Source organism: Lynx rufus, unplaced genomic scaffold, assembly GCF_022079265.1.
Source record: "Lynx rufus isolate CCGP_SWC_20201006 ecotype Redwood Valley unplaced genomic scaffold, mLynRuf1.p SCAF_6, whole genome shotgun sequence".
Classification (NCBI taxonomy): Eukaryota; Metazoa; Chordata; class Mammalia; order Carnivora; family Felidae; genus Lynx; species Lynx rufus.
Window position 1 is genome coordinate 15502037 of NW_025814878.1, and position 24993 is coordinate 15527029.

At 36.5% G+C, this 24993-nt stretch overlaps 1 protein-coding gene across 11 annotated transcripts in view; it reads right to left on the bottom strand.

The window, feature by feature from the left end:
• UTRN (utrophin) overlaps positions 1-24993 on the bottom strand; it is a 574142-nt gene that overhangs the window by 39761 nt on the left and 509388 nt on the right. For all 11 annotated transcript variants that reach the window (XM_047102476.1, XM_047102480.1, XM_047102475.1 and 8 more), the window contains 5 exons: positions 21866-22067; positions 15474-15559; positions 11370-11527; positions 9699-9865; positions 8512-8623 (listed from right to left, as the gene is read on the bottom strand). In XM_047102476.1, coding sequence (XP_046958432.1) covers positions 8512-8623; positions 9699-9865; positions 11370-11527; positions 15474-15559; positions 21866-22067 — 725 coding nt within the window. The remainder of the gene's footprint in view (positions 1-8511; positions 8624-9698; positions 9866-11369; positions 11528-15473; positions 15560-21865; positions 22068-24993) is intronic.

Genomic DNA, 24993 nt, shown 5'->3' on the forward strand with positions numbered 1-24993 from the left:
CATAAAATATAAAAACATGTTGCTTGAATTATAAAAGCTACCCTGGGGTAAGTCTATCCATGTGACTCTACCAAAACCTTAAAAATTCCTGTGTAAGCTGGCATCAGATGATTTTTAACTCTTGAGTTCTATTTTGCCAACCAAAGTTGGGAGTATTTTAAATTTTCCTTCATTTTATTCCTTGACTGAGGACAAATACAGACATCATATAAAGCAAAACTTAGAGCTAATCTTTTACTTGTGTTTGTGTATCTATATATAAAGGCATGTGTATTATTCTACATATCACTGTTCATATTTTAAACTGTATATTCTTATTATAAATGCTGATACCTATGTATTATTGAACTTCAAAAACATGGATATATGACTGAGAGTCTTTTCCTTCTCATTAATGTGAATTAAAAGGAGCAACAAGGCTGAGGTAGAAAAGAATCTAGAATTTAGAAATGTTAACCCTCAAAACATAGTCAAGTAGGTCCTTGAATAAATTGCTTTACTACTTCGGCTCAAAAAACTCCTCCTAATAACACCAAGGATCCACAAAGCAAAAAATACAAAGGACTATTAACAATGATGTCAAATCAGCTAGAGGCCGCCAAAACATCCAACTTATAATTACTTGGCAATTTAAGCAAAACATCAAAAACGACTGCAAATAAACAAGCAAAACCATATTTATTTAAAATATCCCCCAAATGTCTTTGGCTCATAACTTGGATGGCAATATCTACTCTTGAACAAATACTCCAAACATCGGAGCTTTAACTGTTCACTACAAAGGTGAGTAACTTCTGGACCAAGTAAAACAAGGAAGTACAAAGAGGAAAACCAAGGTTCTATAAGAAAACAACACAGCCATTTGGCACATGAGTAGAATAATTAAACATCATTGCTTGGATTGTGCACAAGTGTAAAAATCACTGTTGAACAGCACCATCGTTAGCAAGGTTTACTTCTTAAACACAGAAGTCAATAATCCCAAATGCCACATGCATAGTTCTAAGGAGTACATTTCATTATCACAGGACTTATCTTAAAGACATTCCAATAGGGGTTTTTTTTTTTCAATTGCAAAAACAACTTCTCAGCATTGATTTAAGTTTCATTGATTTCAACAAGTTGAAATTCAGATACCATGAATTCCACGAATAGGATGGAATTAGTAAGACAAGCTTGGAGCCTTTCAAATTCTAATGGAAAAACATGAAACTAAAAAATTAGCATTAACAGAATCACCATGGGGGTCAAGAATAAGTAGAGTAATAAGGCACCCAAAGGAAAAAGGATGTCGTCCAAACTTCGACTTAAGAGCTAATGACACACTCTAAATGCACTCAACTTCCTGGGAGCACACGGTAAGGGGAGCAAGAACTGAGAAGCCACATCAGGATGCCGAGCTTACAGAAGCGGCAATGATGCTGCACATTTAGCCAACTGGCAAACATCTCACGTCTCATCTGAAGAAACAACACTGCCAAAAACAAACGTCACTAAAGCAATGCACAGCTTTCCTAAGAATGAGCCAGCATTTTCTTGTATTTGATTTTGATAGTCTTACAAATACACTGATGCTGGCAGGTGGAGGGGAGTAGACAGAACAACTAATTCTGGTGTTTCTCGCTGTTCTTGTCTGCTTCTTGCTAACAACATATAGTTGGTTTGTAAAGGAAAAATGCGATTTCACTTTCAACTTTAAAAGAAAACCTTCTCTGTTTTTTTCTCAGTAGAAAATGGGTTTTTCTACAGTTTCTAGAAACACTGAAATACGAAACTTTGGTGTATTTCCCCATATATTAAACAATGTTGGCAAGAATATGCTTGAATCTATTGCTTTAAAAGTAACATGCATTTGCTTAAAAAATGCAATACAAATGTGCTTTAAGTGTCCTTAGTGTAATAAGCTGTTTCCCATAGCAGTATGTTTTTCCTGTCCTCCCCCTCTTCTTATCAAAATCTCAATGAAACATCAGTGCAAACTAGTCCTGTCTAAACCTTGCACATATGCAGAGAATTTTGTAATGATTCTACTCCATCAATTTGAATACTGGAATAGCTGATGTTGCTGACTTTTCTAGCAATAAAATTTTGCAAACATCCCATCTCTTCTCCCTAAGCTAACACGTCTCTCAAACCATCTGCCTATCCCCACTCACGCTTCAGTTCTAATACCTGTATTTGCCAAAGAAAAAGCACCCTCATTATTGCCTTTCTCCGTTTCTCCTTTTCTCTATGTGGACTGCACCACAGTCCCTTACCAGATGCTCACAGCCTCTGCCTAGTTACCTTTCTTTCCCTGTTATCATGGACTCTGCATTCTTTGACATATAAACACATTCCCCCACATCTTATTCCTAACAGGAACTGCAACCCACCTCTTCAGTGAATCCTGATGTTCCTGTGATAACAATGTCTCCCCCACCATCCTCTCTCCATGACGGGCTGTATCACCTCTCCCCCACAAAGGCCAAGAATAAAGGTTTACAGCATTTTGCCTTTAGACTCAATCTTCTCACCAACTAAAACCAATGTCCCCATCCACTCCCCTTTGACTGTACTTGGCCAGGCACAGCTACCTGTCACTTCTAGAGACATACTGATGATCTTCTAAATGCCATCTGATCTCAAAACCTTTTATGTTCTACATTAGCCACATATTGGGGTATGTTCACACCTCAGACCTTGTCATGACTCAAAACATTGTTCAGTCCTAAATCTCTAACTTGGAAAAAATAACCACCCTGACCCTTGCCCCTACTTCTTTAATATGAATAAACCTGTTCTTTCCCCCCATGATTTTGATCTTGAGCCTTTCAACCCCATTTGGGAGTTCTTCAGTATGGGGACAGCTCAAAGCATCCCAATATCATTAAGACCTCTGAATCATTCACTCCCTTGGCCTTTGACTACACCTACCATCTTTTTTAATTCCAAAGCGACTGAGCAATGATGGAATCAGTGCAAATCCTTGCCAATTAGTCTCAGCTACACTCCTGTTGCAATGTAGCCATCAATTTGCTCATCCCTTGTTGACTCATGCCTGCCCCCAGCAGCAATTCCAAACATTTTCCATTCTCCTTAATATTTAACCCTATCCGGCTCTCTCTTACTGTCAGCAATTGTATAAGCTCTTATAAATCATATGTGAACTGCATCATCCTCTCTAATTTAAACGACTATCTTTTACATGTCTTAACATACAAAAATGTTTATAATTTGAATTAAATTTTGGTTATTTCCAACAGGAGCACACAATCTTCTTTTAAAAGACACAATCAGGGTAATTTTCACTATGAAATTAAATGATTACAAACTGTTATTCTAATAAAAAAGAAATTTAAAATCTAAACATCTTTAATAGAAAATGTCACTATTTTTTAAGTAAATAGTAATCCCTGAATTCAAACATGTAGTACACAGGTGACAAGAAAAAATTTTGACTATTATCTTAATCCACAAGCTTAGTCATTTTTTAAAAATACATCAACTTAAATTTCTCCACATGGAGGTCTTTTCTTTCCTTAATTACATTTTCACTCTATCTCCAAGTCCACAGCAAAATGCCTATATACTAGAGCACCCAACAAATAAAACACTCCAGCAAGCATACAGAAACCAGTTAGCTAATGCACCTAATTATGTATATTTCTCTAATGGAGTAAAATCACTAAATCCAGGCCACCAACTTTGAACACATCACCTTTTCTATGACTTAGTTTTCTCCTTAAAATGAGAATGAATTAGATGATCTCTTAGATCTTTTTCGGCTTTAAAATTCTGTAATTAGTGTTTATAAGATAAGATATAAGCTCATTTAGCCTTTATGAGCCAGATTTAACTAAGCGTAGTAAGAAAAGTGCAAGATTCATTTCTGTCCTCAAGGAGTTAAAAAGAGAGTTGAGGGGGCCAAAACACCATACAGAAAATAATACAAGATAACATACACTCCAGTATGTTATCAGAGTCTTCCTGAGGGGAAGCCAGAGAAGGTAGGGAAGATTTTACACACGATGTAAAAACTGACACGTTTTTGTGAAGGGGTGGGATTTGGAGGGATGGAGAGACAAGGATTAAACAGAATTTTTGTCATGTTGGCTGTTTTAGATGAATTCTACCTGAGCCTAATCACAAACTTCTTAAATGAACAAAGTTGGGTTATATGGTGGTAGAGGGAAAGACAAGTTTAAAAAAGACATCTGCGAGAGAAAGAAGAACTCCACTTCTGTCTATAAATGGTTTACTAACAATTTCAAAAAATGCCTTCATAAATTATGATAGAGAATTCACACACCATTCGTCTGCTTACATCCAAAGATAAACATTGTCACAGTAAGCTGATATGTTTGAAGAAATATTTCTGGAGCTTTGAGGGTTTAAAATAAGCCTTCAGAAAGCTTTCAACAACAGTCACTTGTTACTGACTAATGAAGTCAGTAATATGACTGAAGCATCATCCCAACCACAAGTGGAGATGCGCTATGAGAAATGCAAACACCAGGATCTGCCAAGAAGGTCTGATCCATTTACACGCAAGCAGTGGTTATCACTGTATTGAAAAATTCACATTTCAGGGCCGCCTGGGTGGTGGCTCAGTCGGTTAAGTGTCTGACTCTTATTTTGGTTCGGGTCATGATCTCATGGTACATGGGATCAAGCCCTGTGTCAGGCTCTGCGCTGACAGCACGAAGCCTGCTTGGGATTCTGTCTCCCTCTCTCTGCCCCTCCCCTGCTCGTGTTCTCTAAATAAAGAAACATTAAAAAAAAAGAAAAATTCATGTTTCAGTTCATTTTCTTATTTTTTAAAATTTATTTTGAGAGAGAGAGAGAAAGAGAGAGAGCAAAAGTGAGCAGAGGAGGGGCAGAGAGAGAGAGAAAGAGAGAGACAGACAGAATCCTAAACAGGCTCTGTGCTGTCAGTGCAGAGCCCTATGCTGGGGTCGAACCATGAGATCATAACCTGAACCAAAAGAGTCAGAAGCTGAACCAACTGAGCCGCCCAGGTGCCCCTTGAGTTCATTTTCTAAGGCAGACATCAAAAGAGTTTAGGGAATGTTGGGTAAAAGATAGATGAAGTATAAAAAAAGCTTACTTAAGGGGTGCCTGGGTGGCTCAGTCAGTTAAGCATCCGACTTTGGCTCAGGTCATGATCTCGCGGTTCATGGGTTTTGAGCCCCACATCGGGCTCTGGGCTGACAGCTTGGAGTCTGAAGCCTGCTTCAGATTCTGTGTCTCCCTCTCTATCTCTGCCCCTCCCCTGCTCATGCTCTGTTTCTTTCTTTCTCTCTCTCAAAAATAAACATTAAAAAAACAACAACAAAAAGCTCACTTAAAAGAGGAGAGCAAAAATCCAAAGAATGTGGATGAAAAGAAAGAAAATTTGGAGAAGAGTTCACGTAGTCATTCATTACTATTAATTCAAGAGTATACTGTTCAAAAATTCAATTTGAATTTGAATTGAAATATATTTTTAGTCATTCTATCAAGGGTTGTGGGGTCAAATACAGAAAATAACCTGTCATAAGATATGATTTATGAGCAGGTTGTTTATTAAGATCACTACACAAACTCCAGAAAAGGGGCAAAGGACCTCCCAAAGCACATTGGCAAAAAGGAAGCCACCCCTTACAAAGCAGGGTAAGCTGTGATCTTAGACATGACAACAATGGCTTTGTAAAATCCAAGTAACAAGAAAAGCTTTGGGTAATATACAGAATTCATTAAAAAATGACAGTTGGAGAGTGAAATACATCAGTGTATCCGTGATTCTCAAGACAAATGACTGCTGTTGAAGAGATGCAGATTTCACATTCTATGGGTATTTTGCAAAATCTTTAGGAATTGTTGTATTTAAGACCATGAAAAGTAGTAATTTTATATACATCTTTACTTACTTTATACATCTTGAAACATGTAGTCATTTTTATACATTTTTAACGTATATTTACTTTGTGATTTCTCCTATTTTGACATTAACTTTTTATAATCAGTTTCCTAAATGCCTAGATCTAATCATGCAATTATATATATTTTAAGTTTATTAATCTATTCTGAAAGAGAAAGAAAGCATGATTGGGGGAAGGGCAGAGAGAGAGAGAGAGAGAGAGAGAGAGAGAGAGGGAGAGAGAGAATGAATCCCAAGCAGGTTCCATACTGTCAGCACAGAGCCAGATGCAGAATTTGAATTCATGAACTGCAAGACGATGATCTAAGCCAAACTTGGATGCTTAACCAACTGAGCCACCGAGGCACCCTATCTAATCAAGCAAATATTAATACTATACTTCTCTCCAATGTCTTACAATGACCAACAGGGTTCAGCACAATCTGATAACCCCCTTTTTCTTTAATCTCAACTCCTACCACTCTCTCTTTTGTGGAGGGAGAAATTCACTCTGACAGATACAGTTGTTTCTTTCTATTCCTGTGTCATTCCCCCCTTCTTTCTTTCCCATCTGCATGAATGTGTGACTTGTGTAGTTGCAGGGGTCCCACACTCACAAGCTCCCTAAGTTTGGCTTAGTGCTCTGCTGTTGCCATGCTGAAAGTTGTAAGACAGTTTGAACAAGGGGTTCCATATCTTCACTGTGTGAATGACATAGCTAGTGTGACCTCTTGTGGAATATACTCCACTTTCTTCTGTGCTCCAATCATGCCAAACTCTTGCCCATTTCCAGACTTCTGTGTCTGCTGTTTCTTCTCTGAAATACCTTTCGACTAGTTCTTTACACAACTGATTCTTTCTCATCCTTCATTCTCAACTCAAATAATTTCTCAGGCCAACCTTCCCTGATTTCTTTATCTAAAGTGCCTCCTCTAATCTTCTGTCTCATTATCCAGTTATTTCTTTAAAGCCTGCTTACTATAATCTGTAATGATCTCATTTATTTGTTTCTTTGTTCCTTGTCACACATCCCCTCCTCCTAAATGGAAAGTAGCAGGAAAGACTGTAATCTTGTTTATCTTGGTAGTACACTGATGAATTAGAGCTGAGAGCAGCATCTGACACAAGGTAAGTGCTCAATATTCATTTGTTGACTGAATAAATATGTTAATCATAGTAATAAATGGTACTTCATAAATTTTCTTGGGGGATTTTTTTTCCTAGTTAAAGTTATTATGCACTATGGGTATTTCATCTATTATAATTCCATAGCATTTTCTAGAGGTTTCCTCTCCATATGTGGGGTACCTATTATTTGAGATAAGATACCTAAGACTGTGAGATTTACATGTGTATATTTTGTAAGTATTGCTGCCTTTCTGTCAATTTATAATCCAAAGAAGTAACTCAATTCCCTAAACAAAAGAAAATGTATAGTCTATGAATAAATTTTGGTTTACTATTTGGAAGGAAGCTAAAAAATAGCTGTTGACAGAAAATGAAGATACTTCAGAAAAAAATAGCTTTAAATCAAAGGAACAAGAATTGATATCTAATGCTAGCAAAACTGGAATATTAATAAAATGTGATAATAATGTAAAGTAGTATAAACATCTTTTGGAAATAAGTTGACATGAGGAATTTTGGCCATAAAAATACTCATTTCATTGACCTAGATCATTTACTTCCAGTGTTTTTTCTATGGAAATGTAATTTATGCAATATACAGAAAGAGCTATTTTCACAAAGATATTCTTGAGTGTTGTTTATAATATCAGATAGTTGAAAATAAAGTGTCCAAATACGTTTGAGAAAGTGGTTAAATTTTAGTAATTCACTCAAATATACTGTAACTAGGAAAAATCACACTGTGTGACAATAGGGGGTAACACTACCATACAATGTGTTCAGTGAAAAAAAGATCAAAATAACGTAAATATAAAAATAAATCTGAACAAAATCAGAGATTTGATTTGATTTAGGAGCTACATTTATCAATTTTTTTACTTTTTTACATTTTCTACTTTTTTGCTAATATAAATACATTTAATTATGAAAAAAAATATATATATATGTATGTATTTTAAGTGGGCTTCATGCCCAGTGTAGAACTCAGCACAGGGCCTGAACTCAAGACCCTGAGATCAAGACCTAAACTGAAATCAAGAATCCGACACTTAATCCACTGAGCCACCCAGATGCCCCTGAAAATACATTTTAAATGTGTCTAAAAGAAACATGGTTTCTGAACATATAGTATCATTTTCAATGTAGGTCAGTGTGAGCTCTTAAAAAAAGGTCGCTAGCAAAAAGTTAAGTTTGAAAATCAAAACACAGATGTACACAAAATGTAACAAGTAATTTTTCTGAAAAAACTATAATTATTTTGTATTAATGTATTTGTATTTTGTATTAATTATTTTGTATTAATTAATGTATTAATGTATTAACATAGATGTATTTGTTTAAAAGAAAACAAAACCACAAAAAAAAATTAGTTAAGTAACCTTGGAAGTGATTTTTTTCCATAAGAAGTTAAGTCTAAATGAACAGAATAATTTTGACATTAGTTAATTCAAAAGCAATATGTTGTTAAAAAAAAAAAAAATAGAAAGTGGCTCGGTACTCACAGGTATACAATATTCCACCATTGGGTAATGTAATTTGTGACCTTTTGCTGTTCGACCAGAAAAAAAGCAACTCTGGCAGACATCATAGTTAAAATGCTTGAGGCTTCTATACCTAGAGAGAAGAAAAGAAAGTTCATTGGCTTGTATGTCTATTATTTAATCCAAATCAATTATTTGTGGTAAGGAATTACTTTCATCCAAATCACCATGGAAATAAAAGGCAGACTGGCCACAAATGTGGAATTTTTCTTAGTACCTTAGCTCCAAATTAGGGCCAGGAGAATCTTGAATTTCACAAGGGAAATTAACAAAACCACCTCCCAAGTGGAAAAAAAAAAAAAAAAAGCAAAATTTGGAATTCAAGTCTCTAAAGCATGTTTCCATCTGTTTCAACATGATGAGAAGACAAATACCCACGTCAGAAGACTTTCTGTAATGTGTGAATGGGAATGCAAATGGCAGAGAATTAGAATCATGACACATCCAACTTTTATACCATCAGTAAGAAGTGAATCTCAAAATTTCCTGACAAAGCTTCCTCCTGTGAAGGTGAACAGTAGGGTTCATCCACTTCACATTAGAACTGGGCAAAAGTAACAAAGTAATCAGATGACTTCTCACTATTTAAATGATGCTTTCTGGGGGTGCCTGGGTGGCTCAGTCGGTTGAACATCTGACTCTTGATATCAGCTTCTGTCATGATCCCAGGGTCATGGGATCAAGCCCCACGTTGGGCTCTAAGATTCTCTCTCTCTCTCAACCTCTCTCCCATTCCCCTCCAATTTTTCTCTAAAATAAATTTTTAAAAAGTGTTGCTTTATGCTAAGTTTGATTCCAAAGGCCTTACAACATCACTGAATCCTATCAGAGCCATGTACGTATAATGAGTCATACAATTATCATGCATGAACGTTTCTGGGATCTATATGAATAGAAATTCAGAAAAATCTCTGTTTCTGGGGCAAAGTGGTATAACAATAATAATAATAAAAAGATAAGTTTCATGTAGTGGCTATAAGAAGGAATGACATTTTCAGATAGACAGAATGAATATGCTAAGCATCCCATTTATTGAGGACACAAATCCCCAGAGGGAATCAGTGGGAAGGGATGACGGACATACACTGAAGTCACAACAAAACAACAGAAAATAGTCTTGTGCCACCACTGGAGACAGATCGTCTCACCTGAACCCAACAATTGGACATTCTTTACAGATGTTGCATTTGGCCTGATGTTTTGCGGTTTCGGCCGCTGCCACTCGATGTAAAACCGGTAGCCAAACCATGGACTGTGGCTCCAGACGCATCCAATCTATAAACTCTTTCACACTTATCTCTGGCTTGTTGTTATTCTGGTAAAGAAACAAATATATGGAAAGTGAAGAAAATGTCTTCATTTAAATTGCAGCTGGTATTGTATTATAATCTTCTGAGAATCTATATGAAGTGAAAGAAAACTTATAAAACTGTTTCCAGGCCAGTTAAATTACAAAACGTTAAAGGCTCTTCATCGGACAGAAAATCTTAGAATTTAAAATTAGAAAAAGCAGAGGTTAGGGGCACCTGGGTGGCTCAGTCGGTTAAGCAGCCGACTTCAGCTCAGCTCGTGATCTCGCAGTCCGTGAGTTCGAGCCCCGCGTCGGGCTCTGTGCTGACAGCTCAGAGCCTGGAGCCTGCTTCAGATTCTGTGTCTCCCTCTCTCTCTGTCCCTCCCCTGCTCATGCGTGCTCTCTCTCACTCTCTCTCTCTCTTTCTCTCTCTCAAAAATAAATTTTAAAAAAACATTAAAAAAAAGAAAAGGCAGAAATTATACAGGAAGGAGAAAAAAACTCAATACATTAAGAGACTCAGATTAAAAAAAACCCAAAAACCAAATCACACAATTCTAGTACTCTCTTCACATAAACATTTTAATCCTATAAAACTCATTCATTTAATCTTTCTCCTGCTTTTGTGAAGGTCATCTTATGAACCAGTACATGGGAGAATCATATTTAGAATTTTCATTTGGTATTTTTTATATCTCTAAAACAAGTAAAAGGGCCATTATAAAATGTAATAACCCATAACATCAGTACTCCTTAAAGAGATGGTGTGAGCATTTTTTTTCTCAGCAATAATAAATCACTGGATATGCTTTGGCAAAATATCTGTAGCCTTTTCCTTTACACATACGTATAACATCAGTAGCAACATTTCTAGAATGCTTTTATATACAGCAAGCATTAAAAAGAATTTTGAGATTCGTATGGAAAAAAAACACTAACCAATTAGTTCTATAACTCGGTATGTAATCATACTTTCATGAGCATCTTAAGAAATCAGAGCAGATTCAGGTGAATATAGTAAGGACACACAACCTCACCTGAAGGGCTCAGAGAAGGATTTTCAGAGAATGTGAGATTTAAGCAAACATCCAAAAAAAAAAGAATAAGGATTAGCAATGAGAATGAAGTTTGTAGGTGAAGGGTAAGGAACAATATTCTAAACAGAGAGCACATGACCAAAGGTGCTAGGGCAGGAATGAAGGATGTAAATAAAACTGCGGGTGGAAAGCAGACAGCAAGAGGATGAGTGGTAAGAGGCGAGGGCCGGGACAACGTCAGGGCCAAATCATAGCACTCTCATAGCACATTTTAAAGATTGAGGGTGTTATCCATTGACAAACAGTAAATCTCCTTGAGGAGGTTGCTGTTCCTTGAACCATGTGCTTGAAGAAATAAACCGCATGCTTAAGGGATGGTACCCAGCGTCTTCTACCATGTGGGTCCAGCCCAAGTTTCCCCTGCCAGTTCTAGGAACATCCTCAGTACCATTCCTGGCACATCCTACGTTCCAGGGATCCCTCGTGTTTACCTGTTGGAAGCAGCTGCGGACACTGGGTTCGATATTACTGCCCCCAAAAGCTGCTACTTCGCCCAGCTGACGAGGGATCTGGATGGCATCATGAAGTAACAGGCCAAGCTGCCTCTGGTCACACATTTCTGTTGGTCCCGCCACTTCCTTAAAGAGATCTGTGAGGAGGAGAGCCAAGAGGGTAACTTCCATCTGCTTATACCGTTCTATGTAAACAATGTCTTTGGTTCTGTCATTTAAATGATGTAGATTAAAAAAAAAGAAAATCAAGTGGACATGAATCACGTTAGTTATCTACGGAGAAATTTCAGGTAAAAATGATCCACTTTCTCATAGAAATGAATACCGTTTTTGGAAAGGAATTTCCAAGTTCTGAAAATTCAAAAATCACAGAAATTCGAAATGCTTTCCATGTGAAGTTTTCCAAGAACAGAAAGAAGGGGAGTAAATACTTACTTGATCCCAAAAGCCATTTTCAAACAATATCTGGCAAATGAATATCAGACCAAAATGTATCATTTTTGTTTTTTTGGGTTTTTTTTTACGGGAAATAATGCCAAATCTAACACTGTTAACGGTGAATTTTCAGACAACTGAACCAACCTCAGTAATACTGACACAGTGATTATAATGAAATGTCACCTTAATTATAAGCATACATACACAGAGAAAGCAAACCTAAGGAAGATAAATTTAATTTCTATTACCATTTGTTTAGTTAGATTTGGTTAGAGTTCTACTTGTTTATTTTTCTTTTATTCTAACTTTTTAAAACATTTGAGTATAGTTGACACACAATGTTACATTAGTTGCAGGTGTGCAATACAGCAATTCAACATCTCTATATATCACACTATGCTCACAAGTGTAGCTACCATCTGTCACCATACAATGCTGTTACAACACCACTGACTATATTCCTTATGGTGGACCTTTTACTCCTGTGATTTACTCATTCCCTAACTAGAAGCCTGTATCTCCCACTCCCCTTCACCCATTTTGTCCAAGCCCCCACCCACCTTTACTTTGTTAAAAATAAGACTATTGGGGTGCCCTTGGGTGGCTGTTGGTTAAGCGTCCGACTTCAGCTCAGGTCATGGTCTTGCAGCTCGTGAGTTCGAGCCCCACGTCGGGCTCTGTGCTGACAGCTCAGAGCCTGGAGGCTGCTTCACATTCTATGTCTCCCTCTCTCTGCCCCTCCCCTGCTCATGCTCCGTCTCTCCCTCAAACATAAATAAACGTTAAAAAAAAATAAGACTGTCACAGCCAGAAAATATTTATGCAGGATTCTTATGATTTGCATTTTAAACCCATTCCTAGGAAGAGACATCCTAAGCAATAATGTTCTACACAGACAAGTACACGTTTCAGTGACATCAATCACGCCTAACTTTCTTCTTTTGGGGAAGACGGTTGTACTACTATGCTACCATGAAGGTAAAACTACACACAAAACACAAACCATAAGATTCCTTCTCATTTTGACATACTTCTGAATTCTGATATAAGTTCACATTTTGATAGTCTAGTCATAAACAAAAAGGAGTATCAGAATGTGGGGACAGGTCACAATCTAAAACCCAAGTTCCAACAAATCAGCACAGAACAGACGCAAAAGGTTATTCTAAGAGATCTTTGTGAATGTGGTCCTGATAAAGCAAGAAAGCCACTCAGCTATAAGCAAGGTCAGGCAGTTGCTAGAACCTAATCAAGAGATATTCTCAAGAAGGCATGAAGAGAGAAGGAGGGGTCACCAGGGTGAAGACACTGACATTAGCCATTGCAAAATCAATGTGCAGATGGCTACCACTTGACTCAGAATAACACCTCTGCCATGGAGTTTGGAGAGCTAATTGTCTTCAATATTAATCTAACAAAGGAAATAATAATGAGGAAGTGTTCTGATGTCACTGGGGAAATCAAAACTGGAATCAGAGTTGCTAAGGACTTCAAATTAAAAAACAAAACAAAACCCCAGAACGTTTCCAAAGTCTCAATACTTACAGGAAAGATTTAAGGACTTCAACCCAAGAGATGTCTTATTTAATTAAGTCCTAAAATGGCATACTTCATGGATTAAGGTAAATATCAGAAATTGTCATTGCAGGGCTTCTACTTCCCTTGCCATAATCTGAAAATTTAATGTTGAATAATACGGAGTATCACATTTGCCAACATTTGTCGGAAGTGTGTCCACTGTATTACGAGTGTCTGAGTACAGACATGCTGAAATACCATCCTCGGCTGAAAGATTATACATTTCAGAAATATGCTTGAAGGTAGGTGCACAAATAAAAAAAAACCCTTCATATATTGTGTAGAATTTGATTTTTGCTCTATAACTATAGTCACTGTGTTGTAACTCTTTCTTTTGGTCTGAGGTTACTCTCTGATAATCAACTTGAAAAGGAAAGAGGGAGGGGAAACATTGATCCAGGAAAATAGATCATGCTGACATTTTAAGATTCGTGATCAACTCTGAGGTTGAATTTGTATCTGTTTTGGAGTGAGATGAGAACCATGATGTAAGCGTTACTTTTAAGGAACCCTAAATTCTTTCAGGAACACATGAAAACCCCAAACTACAGAAGAGGAAAAGTCCTTTTCTCATACTGGCACAGTGATGCTTTCCTTAACATTTTCCTTTCCCACTCGTAGAAATAACCTTTTTAGCTTTGAAAATGATTATTTTTGACAATTATGATGCTGAAGACAATTTAAATCCTGGATACATAAGGTGCCACCAAACAAAAACCTTCTGCAAAGCTTTTTTTCTGCATGGTTTACTAGGGTCTGACTCCATCAAGGTACCTCACCTCCTGATCTTACAATCAGTCTTTTGTTTCCTATAAATCCCACATTTCTTTTCACTGACATTCTTGTCAAACTGTTTTAAGAAAAACAAGTCATCTTGATCCAGAGCTGAAATTCGCAGCCAAATCACCTCACAGACATTCCAGAAAATAAAACTGTTGAAAAATGTATGTTCACAGAAGATGCAAAACTCAATTAAATGTACAGGACCTGTGATCAAACATCTCCACATTCCTTCTCCCCAAAATGTACGGATATATTCTGTGAAGAAACATCTAAAGACATGCATGGCAGGATCAAGTCACCCACATTTTATGGACAAAATTAAACCAGAAAAATGTAAAAGTGTGGAGACACAGCAGCAATTGCTACAACTGTGATTTCTAGGTACTTTTCACATATTATCCCTAATTGCTTTCAAAGTGAGAAATGTTAGCTTCATCCTTCAGTTGAAGGAAGTCCATTAAATTTTAGCCTCTTGAAATGTGAAATGGGAGTAATATTGCCTCTTAGCTGGCGGTCTTCAGTGGGATCACGTAACCGGCCCAAAGTCACTTAGCCACTAAGTGGCAAAGCTGAGATTTGAAGGCAGATGTCCCTGGCTCCCCAGTCCATCCCTTTCAAAATGCCAAGATGTCCACCCTTCATGAACTGACAGCTAAAAGGATACCACTTACTTATTTGGTGAATTAAAAAAAAAACAGAACAAAATAAAAATATTTTATCACTTTTTATTTTCTCACACTATAAAATATAATTATTTGTCAATGTCTGTAATAGTTCTAGCCCATCTCGATTTTTTTTGACATTAGAAGTACGCAAAGTTCTCCTATAAATATAATATAAAGGTTCTAGTCCATCTTAATTTCTTTTCAAGCATTGGAAATATAGAGAAGTAGAGAAAACTTGGGCTTTGGAGTCAGAAAAATCTACAATCTAATTCTAGCCCCATAACAGCCTCTTCAGCCACTGACTGGATTTTCAACCCATCTCAGTAGTCATTTTTTTCAGCTGGAAAACAGAAGTCACAGTGCTTACATTCTGAGGTGATAGAATTAAATAAGATGTATATACAGTTGGTTCTCACTTCATCGAGGCACCTCACCTCATTTCACACAACTTCACATCACTTCTTAACTGGCACCCTTTATCTAGCCTGGTACATGTACATAAGGGTTAAAAAGAATGGAAACTCTTATTACAAGCAAACCATATAAAGTAAGCTGCCAATTGATTGTTATTATCATTATTATTACAAAAACACTATCGTATAGGAAAGGTCTTACATACGTCTGTATTTTTCTTCTAAGAGACCTTTGGAGAGAGACATCAATCCAATCTTCAGACTCTGCACTCTTATTTTTCCAGTTCGACCCCTGTAATTGTAAAAATCTCAGTGTGTTAGATGCATTTAAAGCTATAAACAGTAGGCTAATTATTTCTGAGTATCTATTTTTTGAGGGTAAACTATTAAAAAATAATTGCATATTAGAGATGCAATTTTTCTATTCACTTTTAATAATCAATTTTAAGCCGATACCACAATTTCATGACATATTTTAATAGGATGTTTGACCTAGTCTGGAAGAATATGTAGCCTGAAGTTACTTTACATGTAACACATGAACTAGGAAGGAGAACGAAGGTAAAATAAAAATGATAATCATAAAGCTGAAAAAATATTTTCAGAAATACTATGAATTAGAAAATATCTGTTAATAATTACAAATGCAAGATTTAAAATAGATAGCTAAAGGGGAGCCTGGGTGGCTCAGTCAGTTAAGTGTCTGACCCTTGATTTCAGCTCAGCTCATGATCTCATGGTCATGAGATACAGTTCTGTATTAAGGTCTATGCTGGGCATGGGGCCTGCTTGAGATTCTTGCTCTCCCTCTCCCTGTGCCCCTCCCCTGCTCGCTTGTGCTCTCTCTCTCTCTCTCTCTCTCTCTCTCTCAAAGAAATAAAAAAGAAAAATTAAATAGCTAAAGCTATATATAATATGCATGTAGCTTAATAAGGCAAGAAAAGGATAATGATATATCTAAAATCAAATGTAAGAAAACTGGAATAGTATACTGAGAGCTGATAACTGGTTAAATACTTAAAAACTTATTGTCTTCATAGATTTTTATCTCTGCCAACTCAGTTTTTTAAAATTACTATTGCAACTTAATAGTCGGTGATCTTACCTAGGCAGGTGTGAAACCTCTGTTTGAGGAAGTATTAAATTATAATTAAATACAAAATACACTAATTACTCAACACCAGGAAATAGCTTTGTACTATGCCGATGAGGGACTATAAGTTAACTAGAAGAAAAATTTTATCTTTAAAAACACAGAGTTGTCTTCATTCTGTCATTTATCAAAGAATTTCAGAGTTGTCTATCAAATCTCCCAATGTACTTCAGCCTGGGGATGGGGAAAGGCAAATGCAGAAACTACAAAAATTTGTAACATGATCCTTGCTATGGAATAACACACAATCCAGAAAAAAAAAAAAAAAAAACAACCCTCTATTGTTATCTTTATTATTCCATATTCAGGATCTGTTTTCAGTTTAGGTTTTTAATATCAATTTTCTCAAGATATGTTTCCAATACACAAGTACAGTATACCCAAAACCTATGACTAAATGTCTATGTAACTTTATCATTACATAAAATTTAGTAATTCATGCTATCTCAAAAACAGATAAATATTTGTGTCATGTAATTTTAATTTTAGGTGCTCTTATTATCAAACTGTGTTTAAATCTTGTTCTTCTTGATATTCCTCCTATGAATACTAATTGATATCTTCTATTCTCAAATTATAAATACTAAGGTAAGTTTCTGTATATATACCATAACATATAAAGTATAAAATAAATAAAAAAGGAAAACATGCTGAGAGATCAGTAAAATGTATTTTCAAAGCAGTCGCTCAATAACCTAGAGTTTATAATCTATATTAAATCATATCCAACAAGCTTATCAAACCCTTAATATGCATGTGCACAACATTCTGAAGTGACTTAGGAGATAACTAACACTTAAACTGAAATAAATATAGCATTATAAGGAGAATCTAAGTTAATATACTCATTGCAGTTTCTTACCATTATAGAAATACTTCCAAATTAACCTTAAACTGAACCATGGTACAAATTGTGTTTCTAGTTCACACAATTTTTAGGTGTTTCCTAATTATCACAGAAAAATAGACTATGTCTGGCTTCTTCCCGCCAAAAATCAGGAAATTTTATTCTCTGGACAGTCAGACAACAGACTTGCAGAAGATAACAAAAGGCTGTGTGGATGGACTGGTACATGGATGTGGCTAAGGGAAAAGCAATCTCTTATGGGAAAAAAGATCCAACTGATGCGTATTAGAGGATGACCTCCAGTCTATGGCGATAACACAAGAAAATGACTACTGAAAACGTCAATCATCCATTCATCACACCATTAATAGTTATGAAGGTGTACTGTGATCCCGGCATTGTTGTGTATCATGAGGACCAGCAGAAAAGTACAAGATAAAATTCCCACCTGTGATAAGGTCACATACTAGCTAGAGAGGAGACAAGAAAACAACAGGAAAAGCACAAGAAAATAGGAGACTAAGCTTTATGTGTGGGAATAATCAAGTACAAGATCATTGTGGTTGACTAGTTATTAATGACTAGTGATTAGTCTGAGTAGTTATTAGTCTCAGTAGTTACAACATATGACAGAAAAGATAAGCCTCAAATCCGACCCTGAAGACATGACATAGCTGGACTGTCCCTAGGAGAAGGTTGATTATCATAGGAAAAGCCTGGGCAAGGGGACAGAGACAGGGGTGTGAGCATCGGAGACAAGACTCGTTCAGGGGTAGCAAAGACTTGCATCAAGGCTAAATGGTTGATAAAGTTGTCCAGGTTATATGGAACCAGATGATAGAGGGCTTCGATGTTAAATAAGATATCTGGATTTGAGGGAGAAGAGGGAGACAAAGAAATTTATTAGTGAGTAATATAACCCAATATTTAAGTATTTGGTTCCCTGAAAGTCTTCATAAGTAACTTCTGAAACTAGTTTAACTAGAAAGATATGCACCTTATAAAATTATATCCATCTTGGCATAGTATAAAAATGAGTTAACACTGCAGCAAATGAGGTTAATATTTTCTGTGGGACAAAAATATTTAAACCAAGCATTCCGGACTGTTGCTTCAAATCATGATTTAAACATTTTTGATTTCTATTAAATTTAGAAGGAAGATTATAAAATGAAGGCTTTTTAACCTGGGAAGATGAAGACTGAGTGAGGCTGTGAACTTATAAATGGAATAAATTTTATCTGTATAGTTTGGAAAGCCTTTTCTACATATAGTAGTTCATTTGCCCTTCATAAATATCTTATGTATGGTAAGCACAGTAGATATTTTTATCTCAGTTTTTCAGATGAGATATTGAGATGCCAAAAGTGCAGTGGTTGGCTGCCAAGCAACCAGAACCAAAAATCTGGATTCTCATCATTCACAAGGGAAGAAAGATTTTTTTTTGAAAAAAATCATAATATTAGGAGTTGGACACATGTTAAAACTTAAAAAAAAATTAATATAACTTATAAAATACTATTTTTCTTCGATATGGTGATACGGCAGAAATAGTCAAGTTATTATCAAAAACCCCGAGAACTAGTTCCCTACCTATCACTAATATATTGCATTGGTGGTTATGGACAAATTGTCTTGTCTCACTGGTTCAGTTTCTTAATCAGTAAAATGAAGAGGGCAGAATGGAAGATCCTCAAAGTACTTCTACTTCCAGAATCCTCTGATCTCCTGGGTGTGTATCACTCATTATTTCAAGAGCCGCCTGAGTATACTTCAAGAGCTGAAAATATCAGTTCTGGCTGTATCACACTACACAAAGTAAGGCAGTTAAAAAATATATGGTTAATGAGTGAATATCAAAATAGCTGAATGAATGGAAAGGTTAGATCGTGGTGCCATTTCCAAAGTTCAGAGACTTATTAGGGTCCAAAATGTCCTAGTGCATTGGATAATGTAGATCATAGTTCCACTGGATTCTCAAAGAAAACTAATGACTTGAAAAGAGTTAATAACTCTTGTTTAGACAAACTGATAAATCACAGTTGTTAGAGAAATTTGGGCAATCAACTCTGGCCATCTGAGACTACCATCATATAATTAACTGTGCTTGTGGGGTTTTCCCCCGCCCTTAGGTTAATTCATGATATTTCTCTCCAAAATAGAAAACCAGACTGAATGCATACACCATTCGGACCCAGCACGATCTTCACTACGTTTCTTTGGCATGGAAGGAAAATAAATCCTAAAAGCGTTTTTTCCTTTAAAATGGAAAATTTCAAGAAACCATCTTTCTAAATAAGAAACAGTACTTTAGTGTAGCATTTTCCATGTGTCCACACTTGATGATGGAAAGTGGAAATATGCCAACATTTGATTCCCTAGAATAGGAATCACAACATTTCACATTCACATTCTACCTTCTCACCTAAGTGGCACTATTCCCTTCGGGCTGTCCAGTGAAAACAGCAGATGTATGTGTTATATGTTATGAGTTATATCCTCCTAAAATTCGTGTATTGAAGCTCTATCCACCTAATACCTCAGAATGTGACTATATTTGGGAGATACAGTCTTTAGAGAGGTAATTAACTTAAAATGAGGTCATAGGGTAGGCCTCAATCCAGTATGACTGATGTTTTTATAAGATTAGAACACAAACACACACAGAAGAAAGACCATGTGAAGACGCAGAGAGAAGGCAGCCATCTATAAGCCAAGGAGAGAGGCCTCAGAAGAAACCCTGCTGACACCTTGATCTTGGACTTCTAGTCTCCAAAACTGTGAGAAAATACATTTCTTTTATAAGCTACCTAGTTTATGGTTCTTTGTTATGGCAGATGTAGCAAACTAATGCAGTGTGTTAGAACTGGAGGAGGGTGATTGAACATTTTCTCCAATTCTTCTTTAAATCATTACTCAAAATATGCACCTCTACCTTGCCACTAGAGAACTTAATGAACTTCTTAATTAAGTACTGTATGAATTTAGCATTCTTCCCAGGCCATCAAATTAAGTTACAGGCTTTGTAGTTAAAACATTTCATTGACCAGCTCTTTGGATGAATTTACTATATAGAAAATATCTCTTTTGGAGATTTAAAAAATTGAAGACTAGCTAAATAGTGAATTAATGCCAAGAATCATATTTTACCCTAGAAGTATAAAAAAATCACAATAACACAAAATGTATTAAAAGATACCAGACAGGGAGATAGTAAATCCCATGTTCATTATTATAACTGAGATTCATGCTATCTGTCTGTCCTTTGGTGAGTTTCTTAAGAGTCTTAAAGTACACAAAAGCTATTTATTTTTTTATAAAAAAAAAAACTTTGTTGTTATATTTATGAATATTGAAAGAGGAAAAAGTTTTCTAAACAAAAGGATAAACAAAATTTTAATCAAATCATCCCTAAAGCTATTGTTGTCACCATTTACTTCTTATACAGAATCAATCAGCTGCTAAACGTGTGGATTTATAAACTATCATCTATCTTCTTTCTCTCTAAATCAAATAAGAGGATGAGAAACACAAATTTTTATGCAGCTAATTAATGGAAAATAACTTTTAGGGTCTGAGAGAAAAACAACAGTTCTCATTTTCTTATTTCATCTTTGCATACTTTAACCCCCTACCAGAAGAATGAATAATTCCTAATGTTTCAGAAATGTCAGCCCACAGCAGGTCTTCCTAGAATTGATTATTTCACAAATGCACTGTCACATTCAAAAAAGCCAAATTAATGGCGAATGAGTTATGCTGGAAGTTGAGAGTGCTCTTTATGTAACAGTGAGTATCTAATTAAATTACAGATATTAGAGTGTCCTATAGCATAAATTACTTAAAATACCATACAAACACATCACCCCTATTGCAATAAATAAAGCTAATACCAAAAGAGAAATTAAATCCCTTTAATTGCCATTCAAATTGCTCTTAGGTTGTCATACAAAAATTGCAGAGTGGATTCTTATGAGCCAGTCAATTATTTTAACTCATAACAAATATAAATTTTTATCTTTCAAAAAAAGACACACCAAAAGACATTCTGGAAGAAGAAAATAGGACTTATTTATATTAGGTTTCCCCTAGCAAATATGATATGACAAAGTTGACACCATTTACAAACTGAAACAAAATCTTGAAATAATGGGTGGACATTCTTTTTCGTTATACTGTTGGTTAAGAGCTCAAATTTTGGAAAGTTCTTCTTTTTTTTTTTTAATTTTTTTTTTTAATGTTTATTTATTTTTGAGACAGAGAAAGACAGAGAATGAATGGGGGAGGGGCAGAGAGAGAGCGAGACACAGAATCGGAAGCAGGTTCCAGGCTCTGAGCCATTAGCCCAGAGCCTGCGCGGGGCTCGAACTCACGAACCGTGAGATCGTGACCTGAGCTGAAGTCGGACGCTCAACCGACTGAGCCACCCAGGCGCCCCGGAAAGTTATTCTTGTACAGCAATTAACATGTATATTTCCACTAAGAGAAGTACTTTGGAAGTACCTTTTCAAAAAATTCACTTCAAAATTTACACATTTTGCATTATCAACACATTTCATTTGATGATTATATTTTAGAGAGAAAAAAGGCCAACTTACGTGTCATATACGTTGAGTAACCAGTTTAGACACATATCCACACAGAGAGGAACATTGACCAGATCCTTATGCATTTGTTCAAGGCCATCATAAGTTGTTGTCAGACAGTTGATGACGTCTGGAACACTAAGAAGCTGATCATTCTGGTTCAGTTTGTGCTGTTTGAAAACTTCATTTGTTGTATTCAACTCTAAGAGATCCACTAATCAGATGAGAAAAAGGAATACGCACAGTCATTACATTATACAACCTAACAACATTAGAACAAAAACATTTCTAATCTTAAGTATTTAGCTTCTTCAGTTTAAGAATCTACTCTTTCAAGCTAATCTCAATTTTTAAAGAAATAAATAACATTGATATTCTTATATTTCTAAACTCTTCTTTTATCTGCATCTCTTATTTTCATGCTTTTGTACCTAAACTTTGTTACTTTTCAATCTGATCCCATTTTTTTGCTCTTTGGAATATCAATTCTTCCTACTTTCCTTTTGTGACTTTTCTTTTCTCTTAAGGCTCTTTCTACTTTTAAATATAGGAAGGCACTGGGGTGTCTGGGTGACTCAGTAGGTTGAGTGCCCAACTTCGGCTCAGGTCACGATCTCGCACGCTGTGAGTTCGAGCCCCGCGTCAGGCTCTGTGCTGACAGTTCGGAGCCTGGAGCCTACTTCAGATTCTGTGTCATCCTCTCCCTCTGCCCCTCCCCCACTCATGCTCTCTCTCTCTCTCTCTCTCTCTCTCTCTCTCTCTCTCTGTCAAAAGTAAATAAACGTTAAAAAAATAAAAAAATAATAAATATAGGAAGGCATAAATAAATCTAGTCCAAATAGTAGAACATCTAAAATATGACACTGCTCTTCTAACTCCTGAGACCAACCTGCTCACCCCCTCCCAGTCATCGTTTATATCACTGCCAAACTAATCATTCTGTTTTTAAATTTTTTTTTCAACGTTTTTTATTTATTTTGGGACAGAGAGAGACAGAGCATGAACGGGGGAGGGGCAGAGAGAGAGGGAGACACAGAATCGGAAACAGGCTCCAGGCTCCGAGCCATCAGCCCAGAGCCTGACGCGGGGCTCGAACTCACGGACCGCGAGATCGTGACCTGGCTGAAGTCGGACGCTTAACCGACTGCGCCACCCAGGCGCCCCATCATTCTGTTTTTAAACATACACATCATGGATACAAAATTCACTGAAAATGGTCAGTTAAAGAAGTTGTTCTCTACTTCCTGCTGAATCAAACCTGATCTAGGATGCCCTCCCAATCTGATCCTAACCTGGTTTGCTTCCTTTGATGCTTTGGCATATAGGCCACTGTAGCTACATGAGATTTGCAGAGGTCCACAGTACAGGCCCACATCCATGGGTCTCCATGTATTTGCTCCCACTTCTACATTTGATGTGCAGAACATCTATGGTGGGACTGGCCGGTGCTAGAGCAGGGTAGAGCAGGCTAGAGCAGGGCACACAAGAACAAGCTGGAGACCCTGCTCTCAAAGATGGCCAGTCAGAGAAGGAGAGTAAGCATACTACTAAGGAGTGAAAATACAATAGGTGAAGGATACATAGATTTCTATGAGAGCTACTACCATAAGGGAGTAGAAGGAGCCTGGAAAATGCTCCCCTGGGAGGTGGGGATTTGAAATGGGCCTTAAAGGATAAGATGCAAGAGACCATGTAAAGCAAGGAAAGAATTCCAGGAAGACAGAACTTCTTGGGAAAAGACAAGAATTCAAGGAAGTCTGGGGGGGTGGGGCTCTAAAATGACAACAGCAGTGTGGATGGTAAGTGGCTTACACGTGGGTGGCACGTGGTTATGGTGTGGCAGATACGTGGCACTTGAAGGGCTGGCACGTGTGCCCTACGGGAGACGCTCACAGGCCAGGAGGAAGAGTTTTAGACAAAAAAGAAGAAAACTTACCTAATCTTTCTTTTTAATCAACTTCTAGTCATTCCATTAGCAAACCGGGAACAGGGAAACAGGAGATTATCAAATTACCATGTCCTGTACATTTATTGAGTACAGAAATGACTTCTAAATCTGAAGAAATGGGTTTGGAAAATTACAGAATCCACATGAATTTAAGGACTGCTCACTGAAATTCCGGCTTTAAAGAATGTTTTCCCTATCTCCATATTGAACTTTTTAATATTAAAAGAAATCAGCTTAGGGAAACTTTTTATTTTAACATAACCATCTATTTCCTCTTTGCCTGACACAAAACTACTACCTTAAAAAATACAATGACATATTTTGACAGTTAAATAAAATGAATGAATAGCTTCCTTCGTATTTATCTATTTTTAACCATTGGATAACTACTAATTTTGAGTTTTTAAAGACATGAAATGTGTCCACTCTAGCTGCCTAAACACTACATAGAATCATTTATTTTTTTCAGGTTATCTACAATGGAAAGGAACTGCTTTAGAACTAGACAGATTAAAATGATTTCTAAAACAACTCAACAGGGAAAACTTTATAAAAAAAAAGAGAGATAGAAAGAACAAATATAAAACTCATAAGCCTGGATAGTAGGTCAATCCATTTGTTTCCAATGTCAAATATATTATTGGTAAAATGTCAACTAATTATAAAAATAACTTATGTAAGCTTTACATGAGTTAGTGAGAGACGGTATCAGAAAGAAGACTAAGAACCATCTAGAATCTTCAATATCATTTTCATCCCACTTTTTGGCAATATACACTATTTTCAATTACAAACTTCCAGAGGGCAGGAGCAAAATTCAAATTCATTCTTCATAGTATCTGACAAAGAGAAGTGCTGAATGACGGCAGCTACAGAACTATAATTTCACACAGATACAAATAAATATATTCAAACACTGCCAAAGTGCTCTGAGTTTTCTCAATTCCAACACTAATTATGCCAGCAACTCAGCACTGCTATTGTATCCACACATGGCAATAAAGTGACACTAGACCAAATTCCAAAAGACCACTTCCTGGATCGTGCTGCCTTTGCATTTCTTCTGGAAAAGCCTCCTTTGTAACACACTTTGTAGCTGTGACAGTAATGTGCCACATCCCACAGACTATCATGTCTTCAATTTTTAGTGATTTACTTTGACACTTTGCCTTAGTGCCTAAGCCAGGCCATA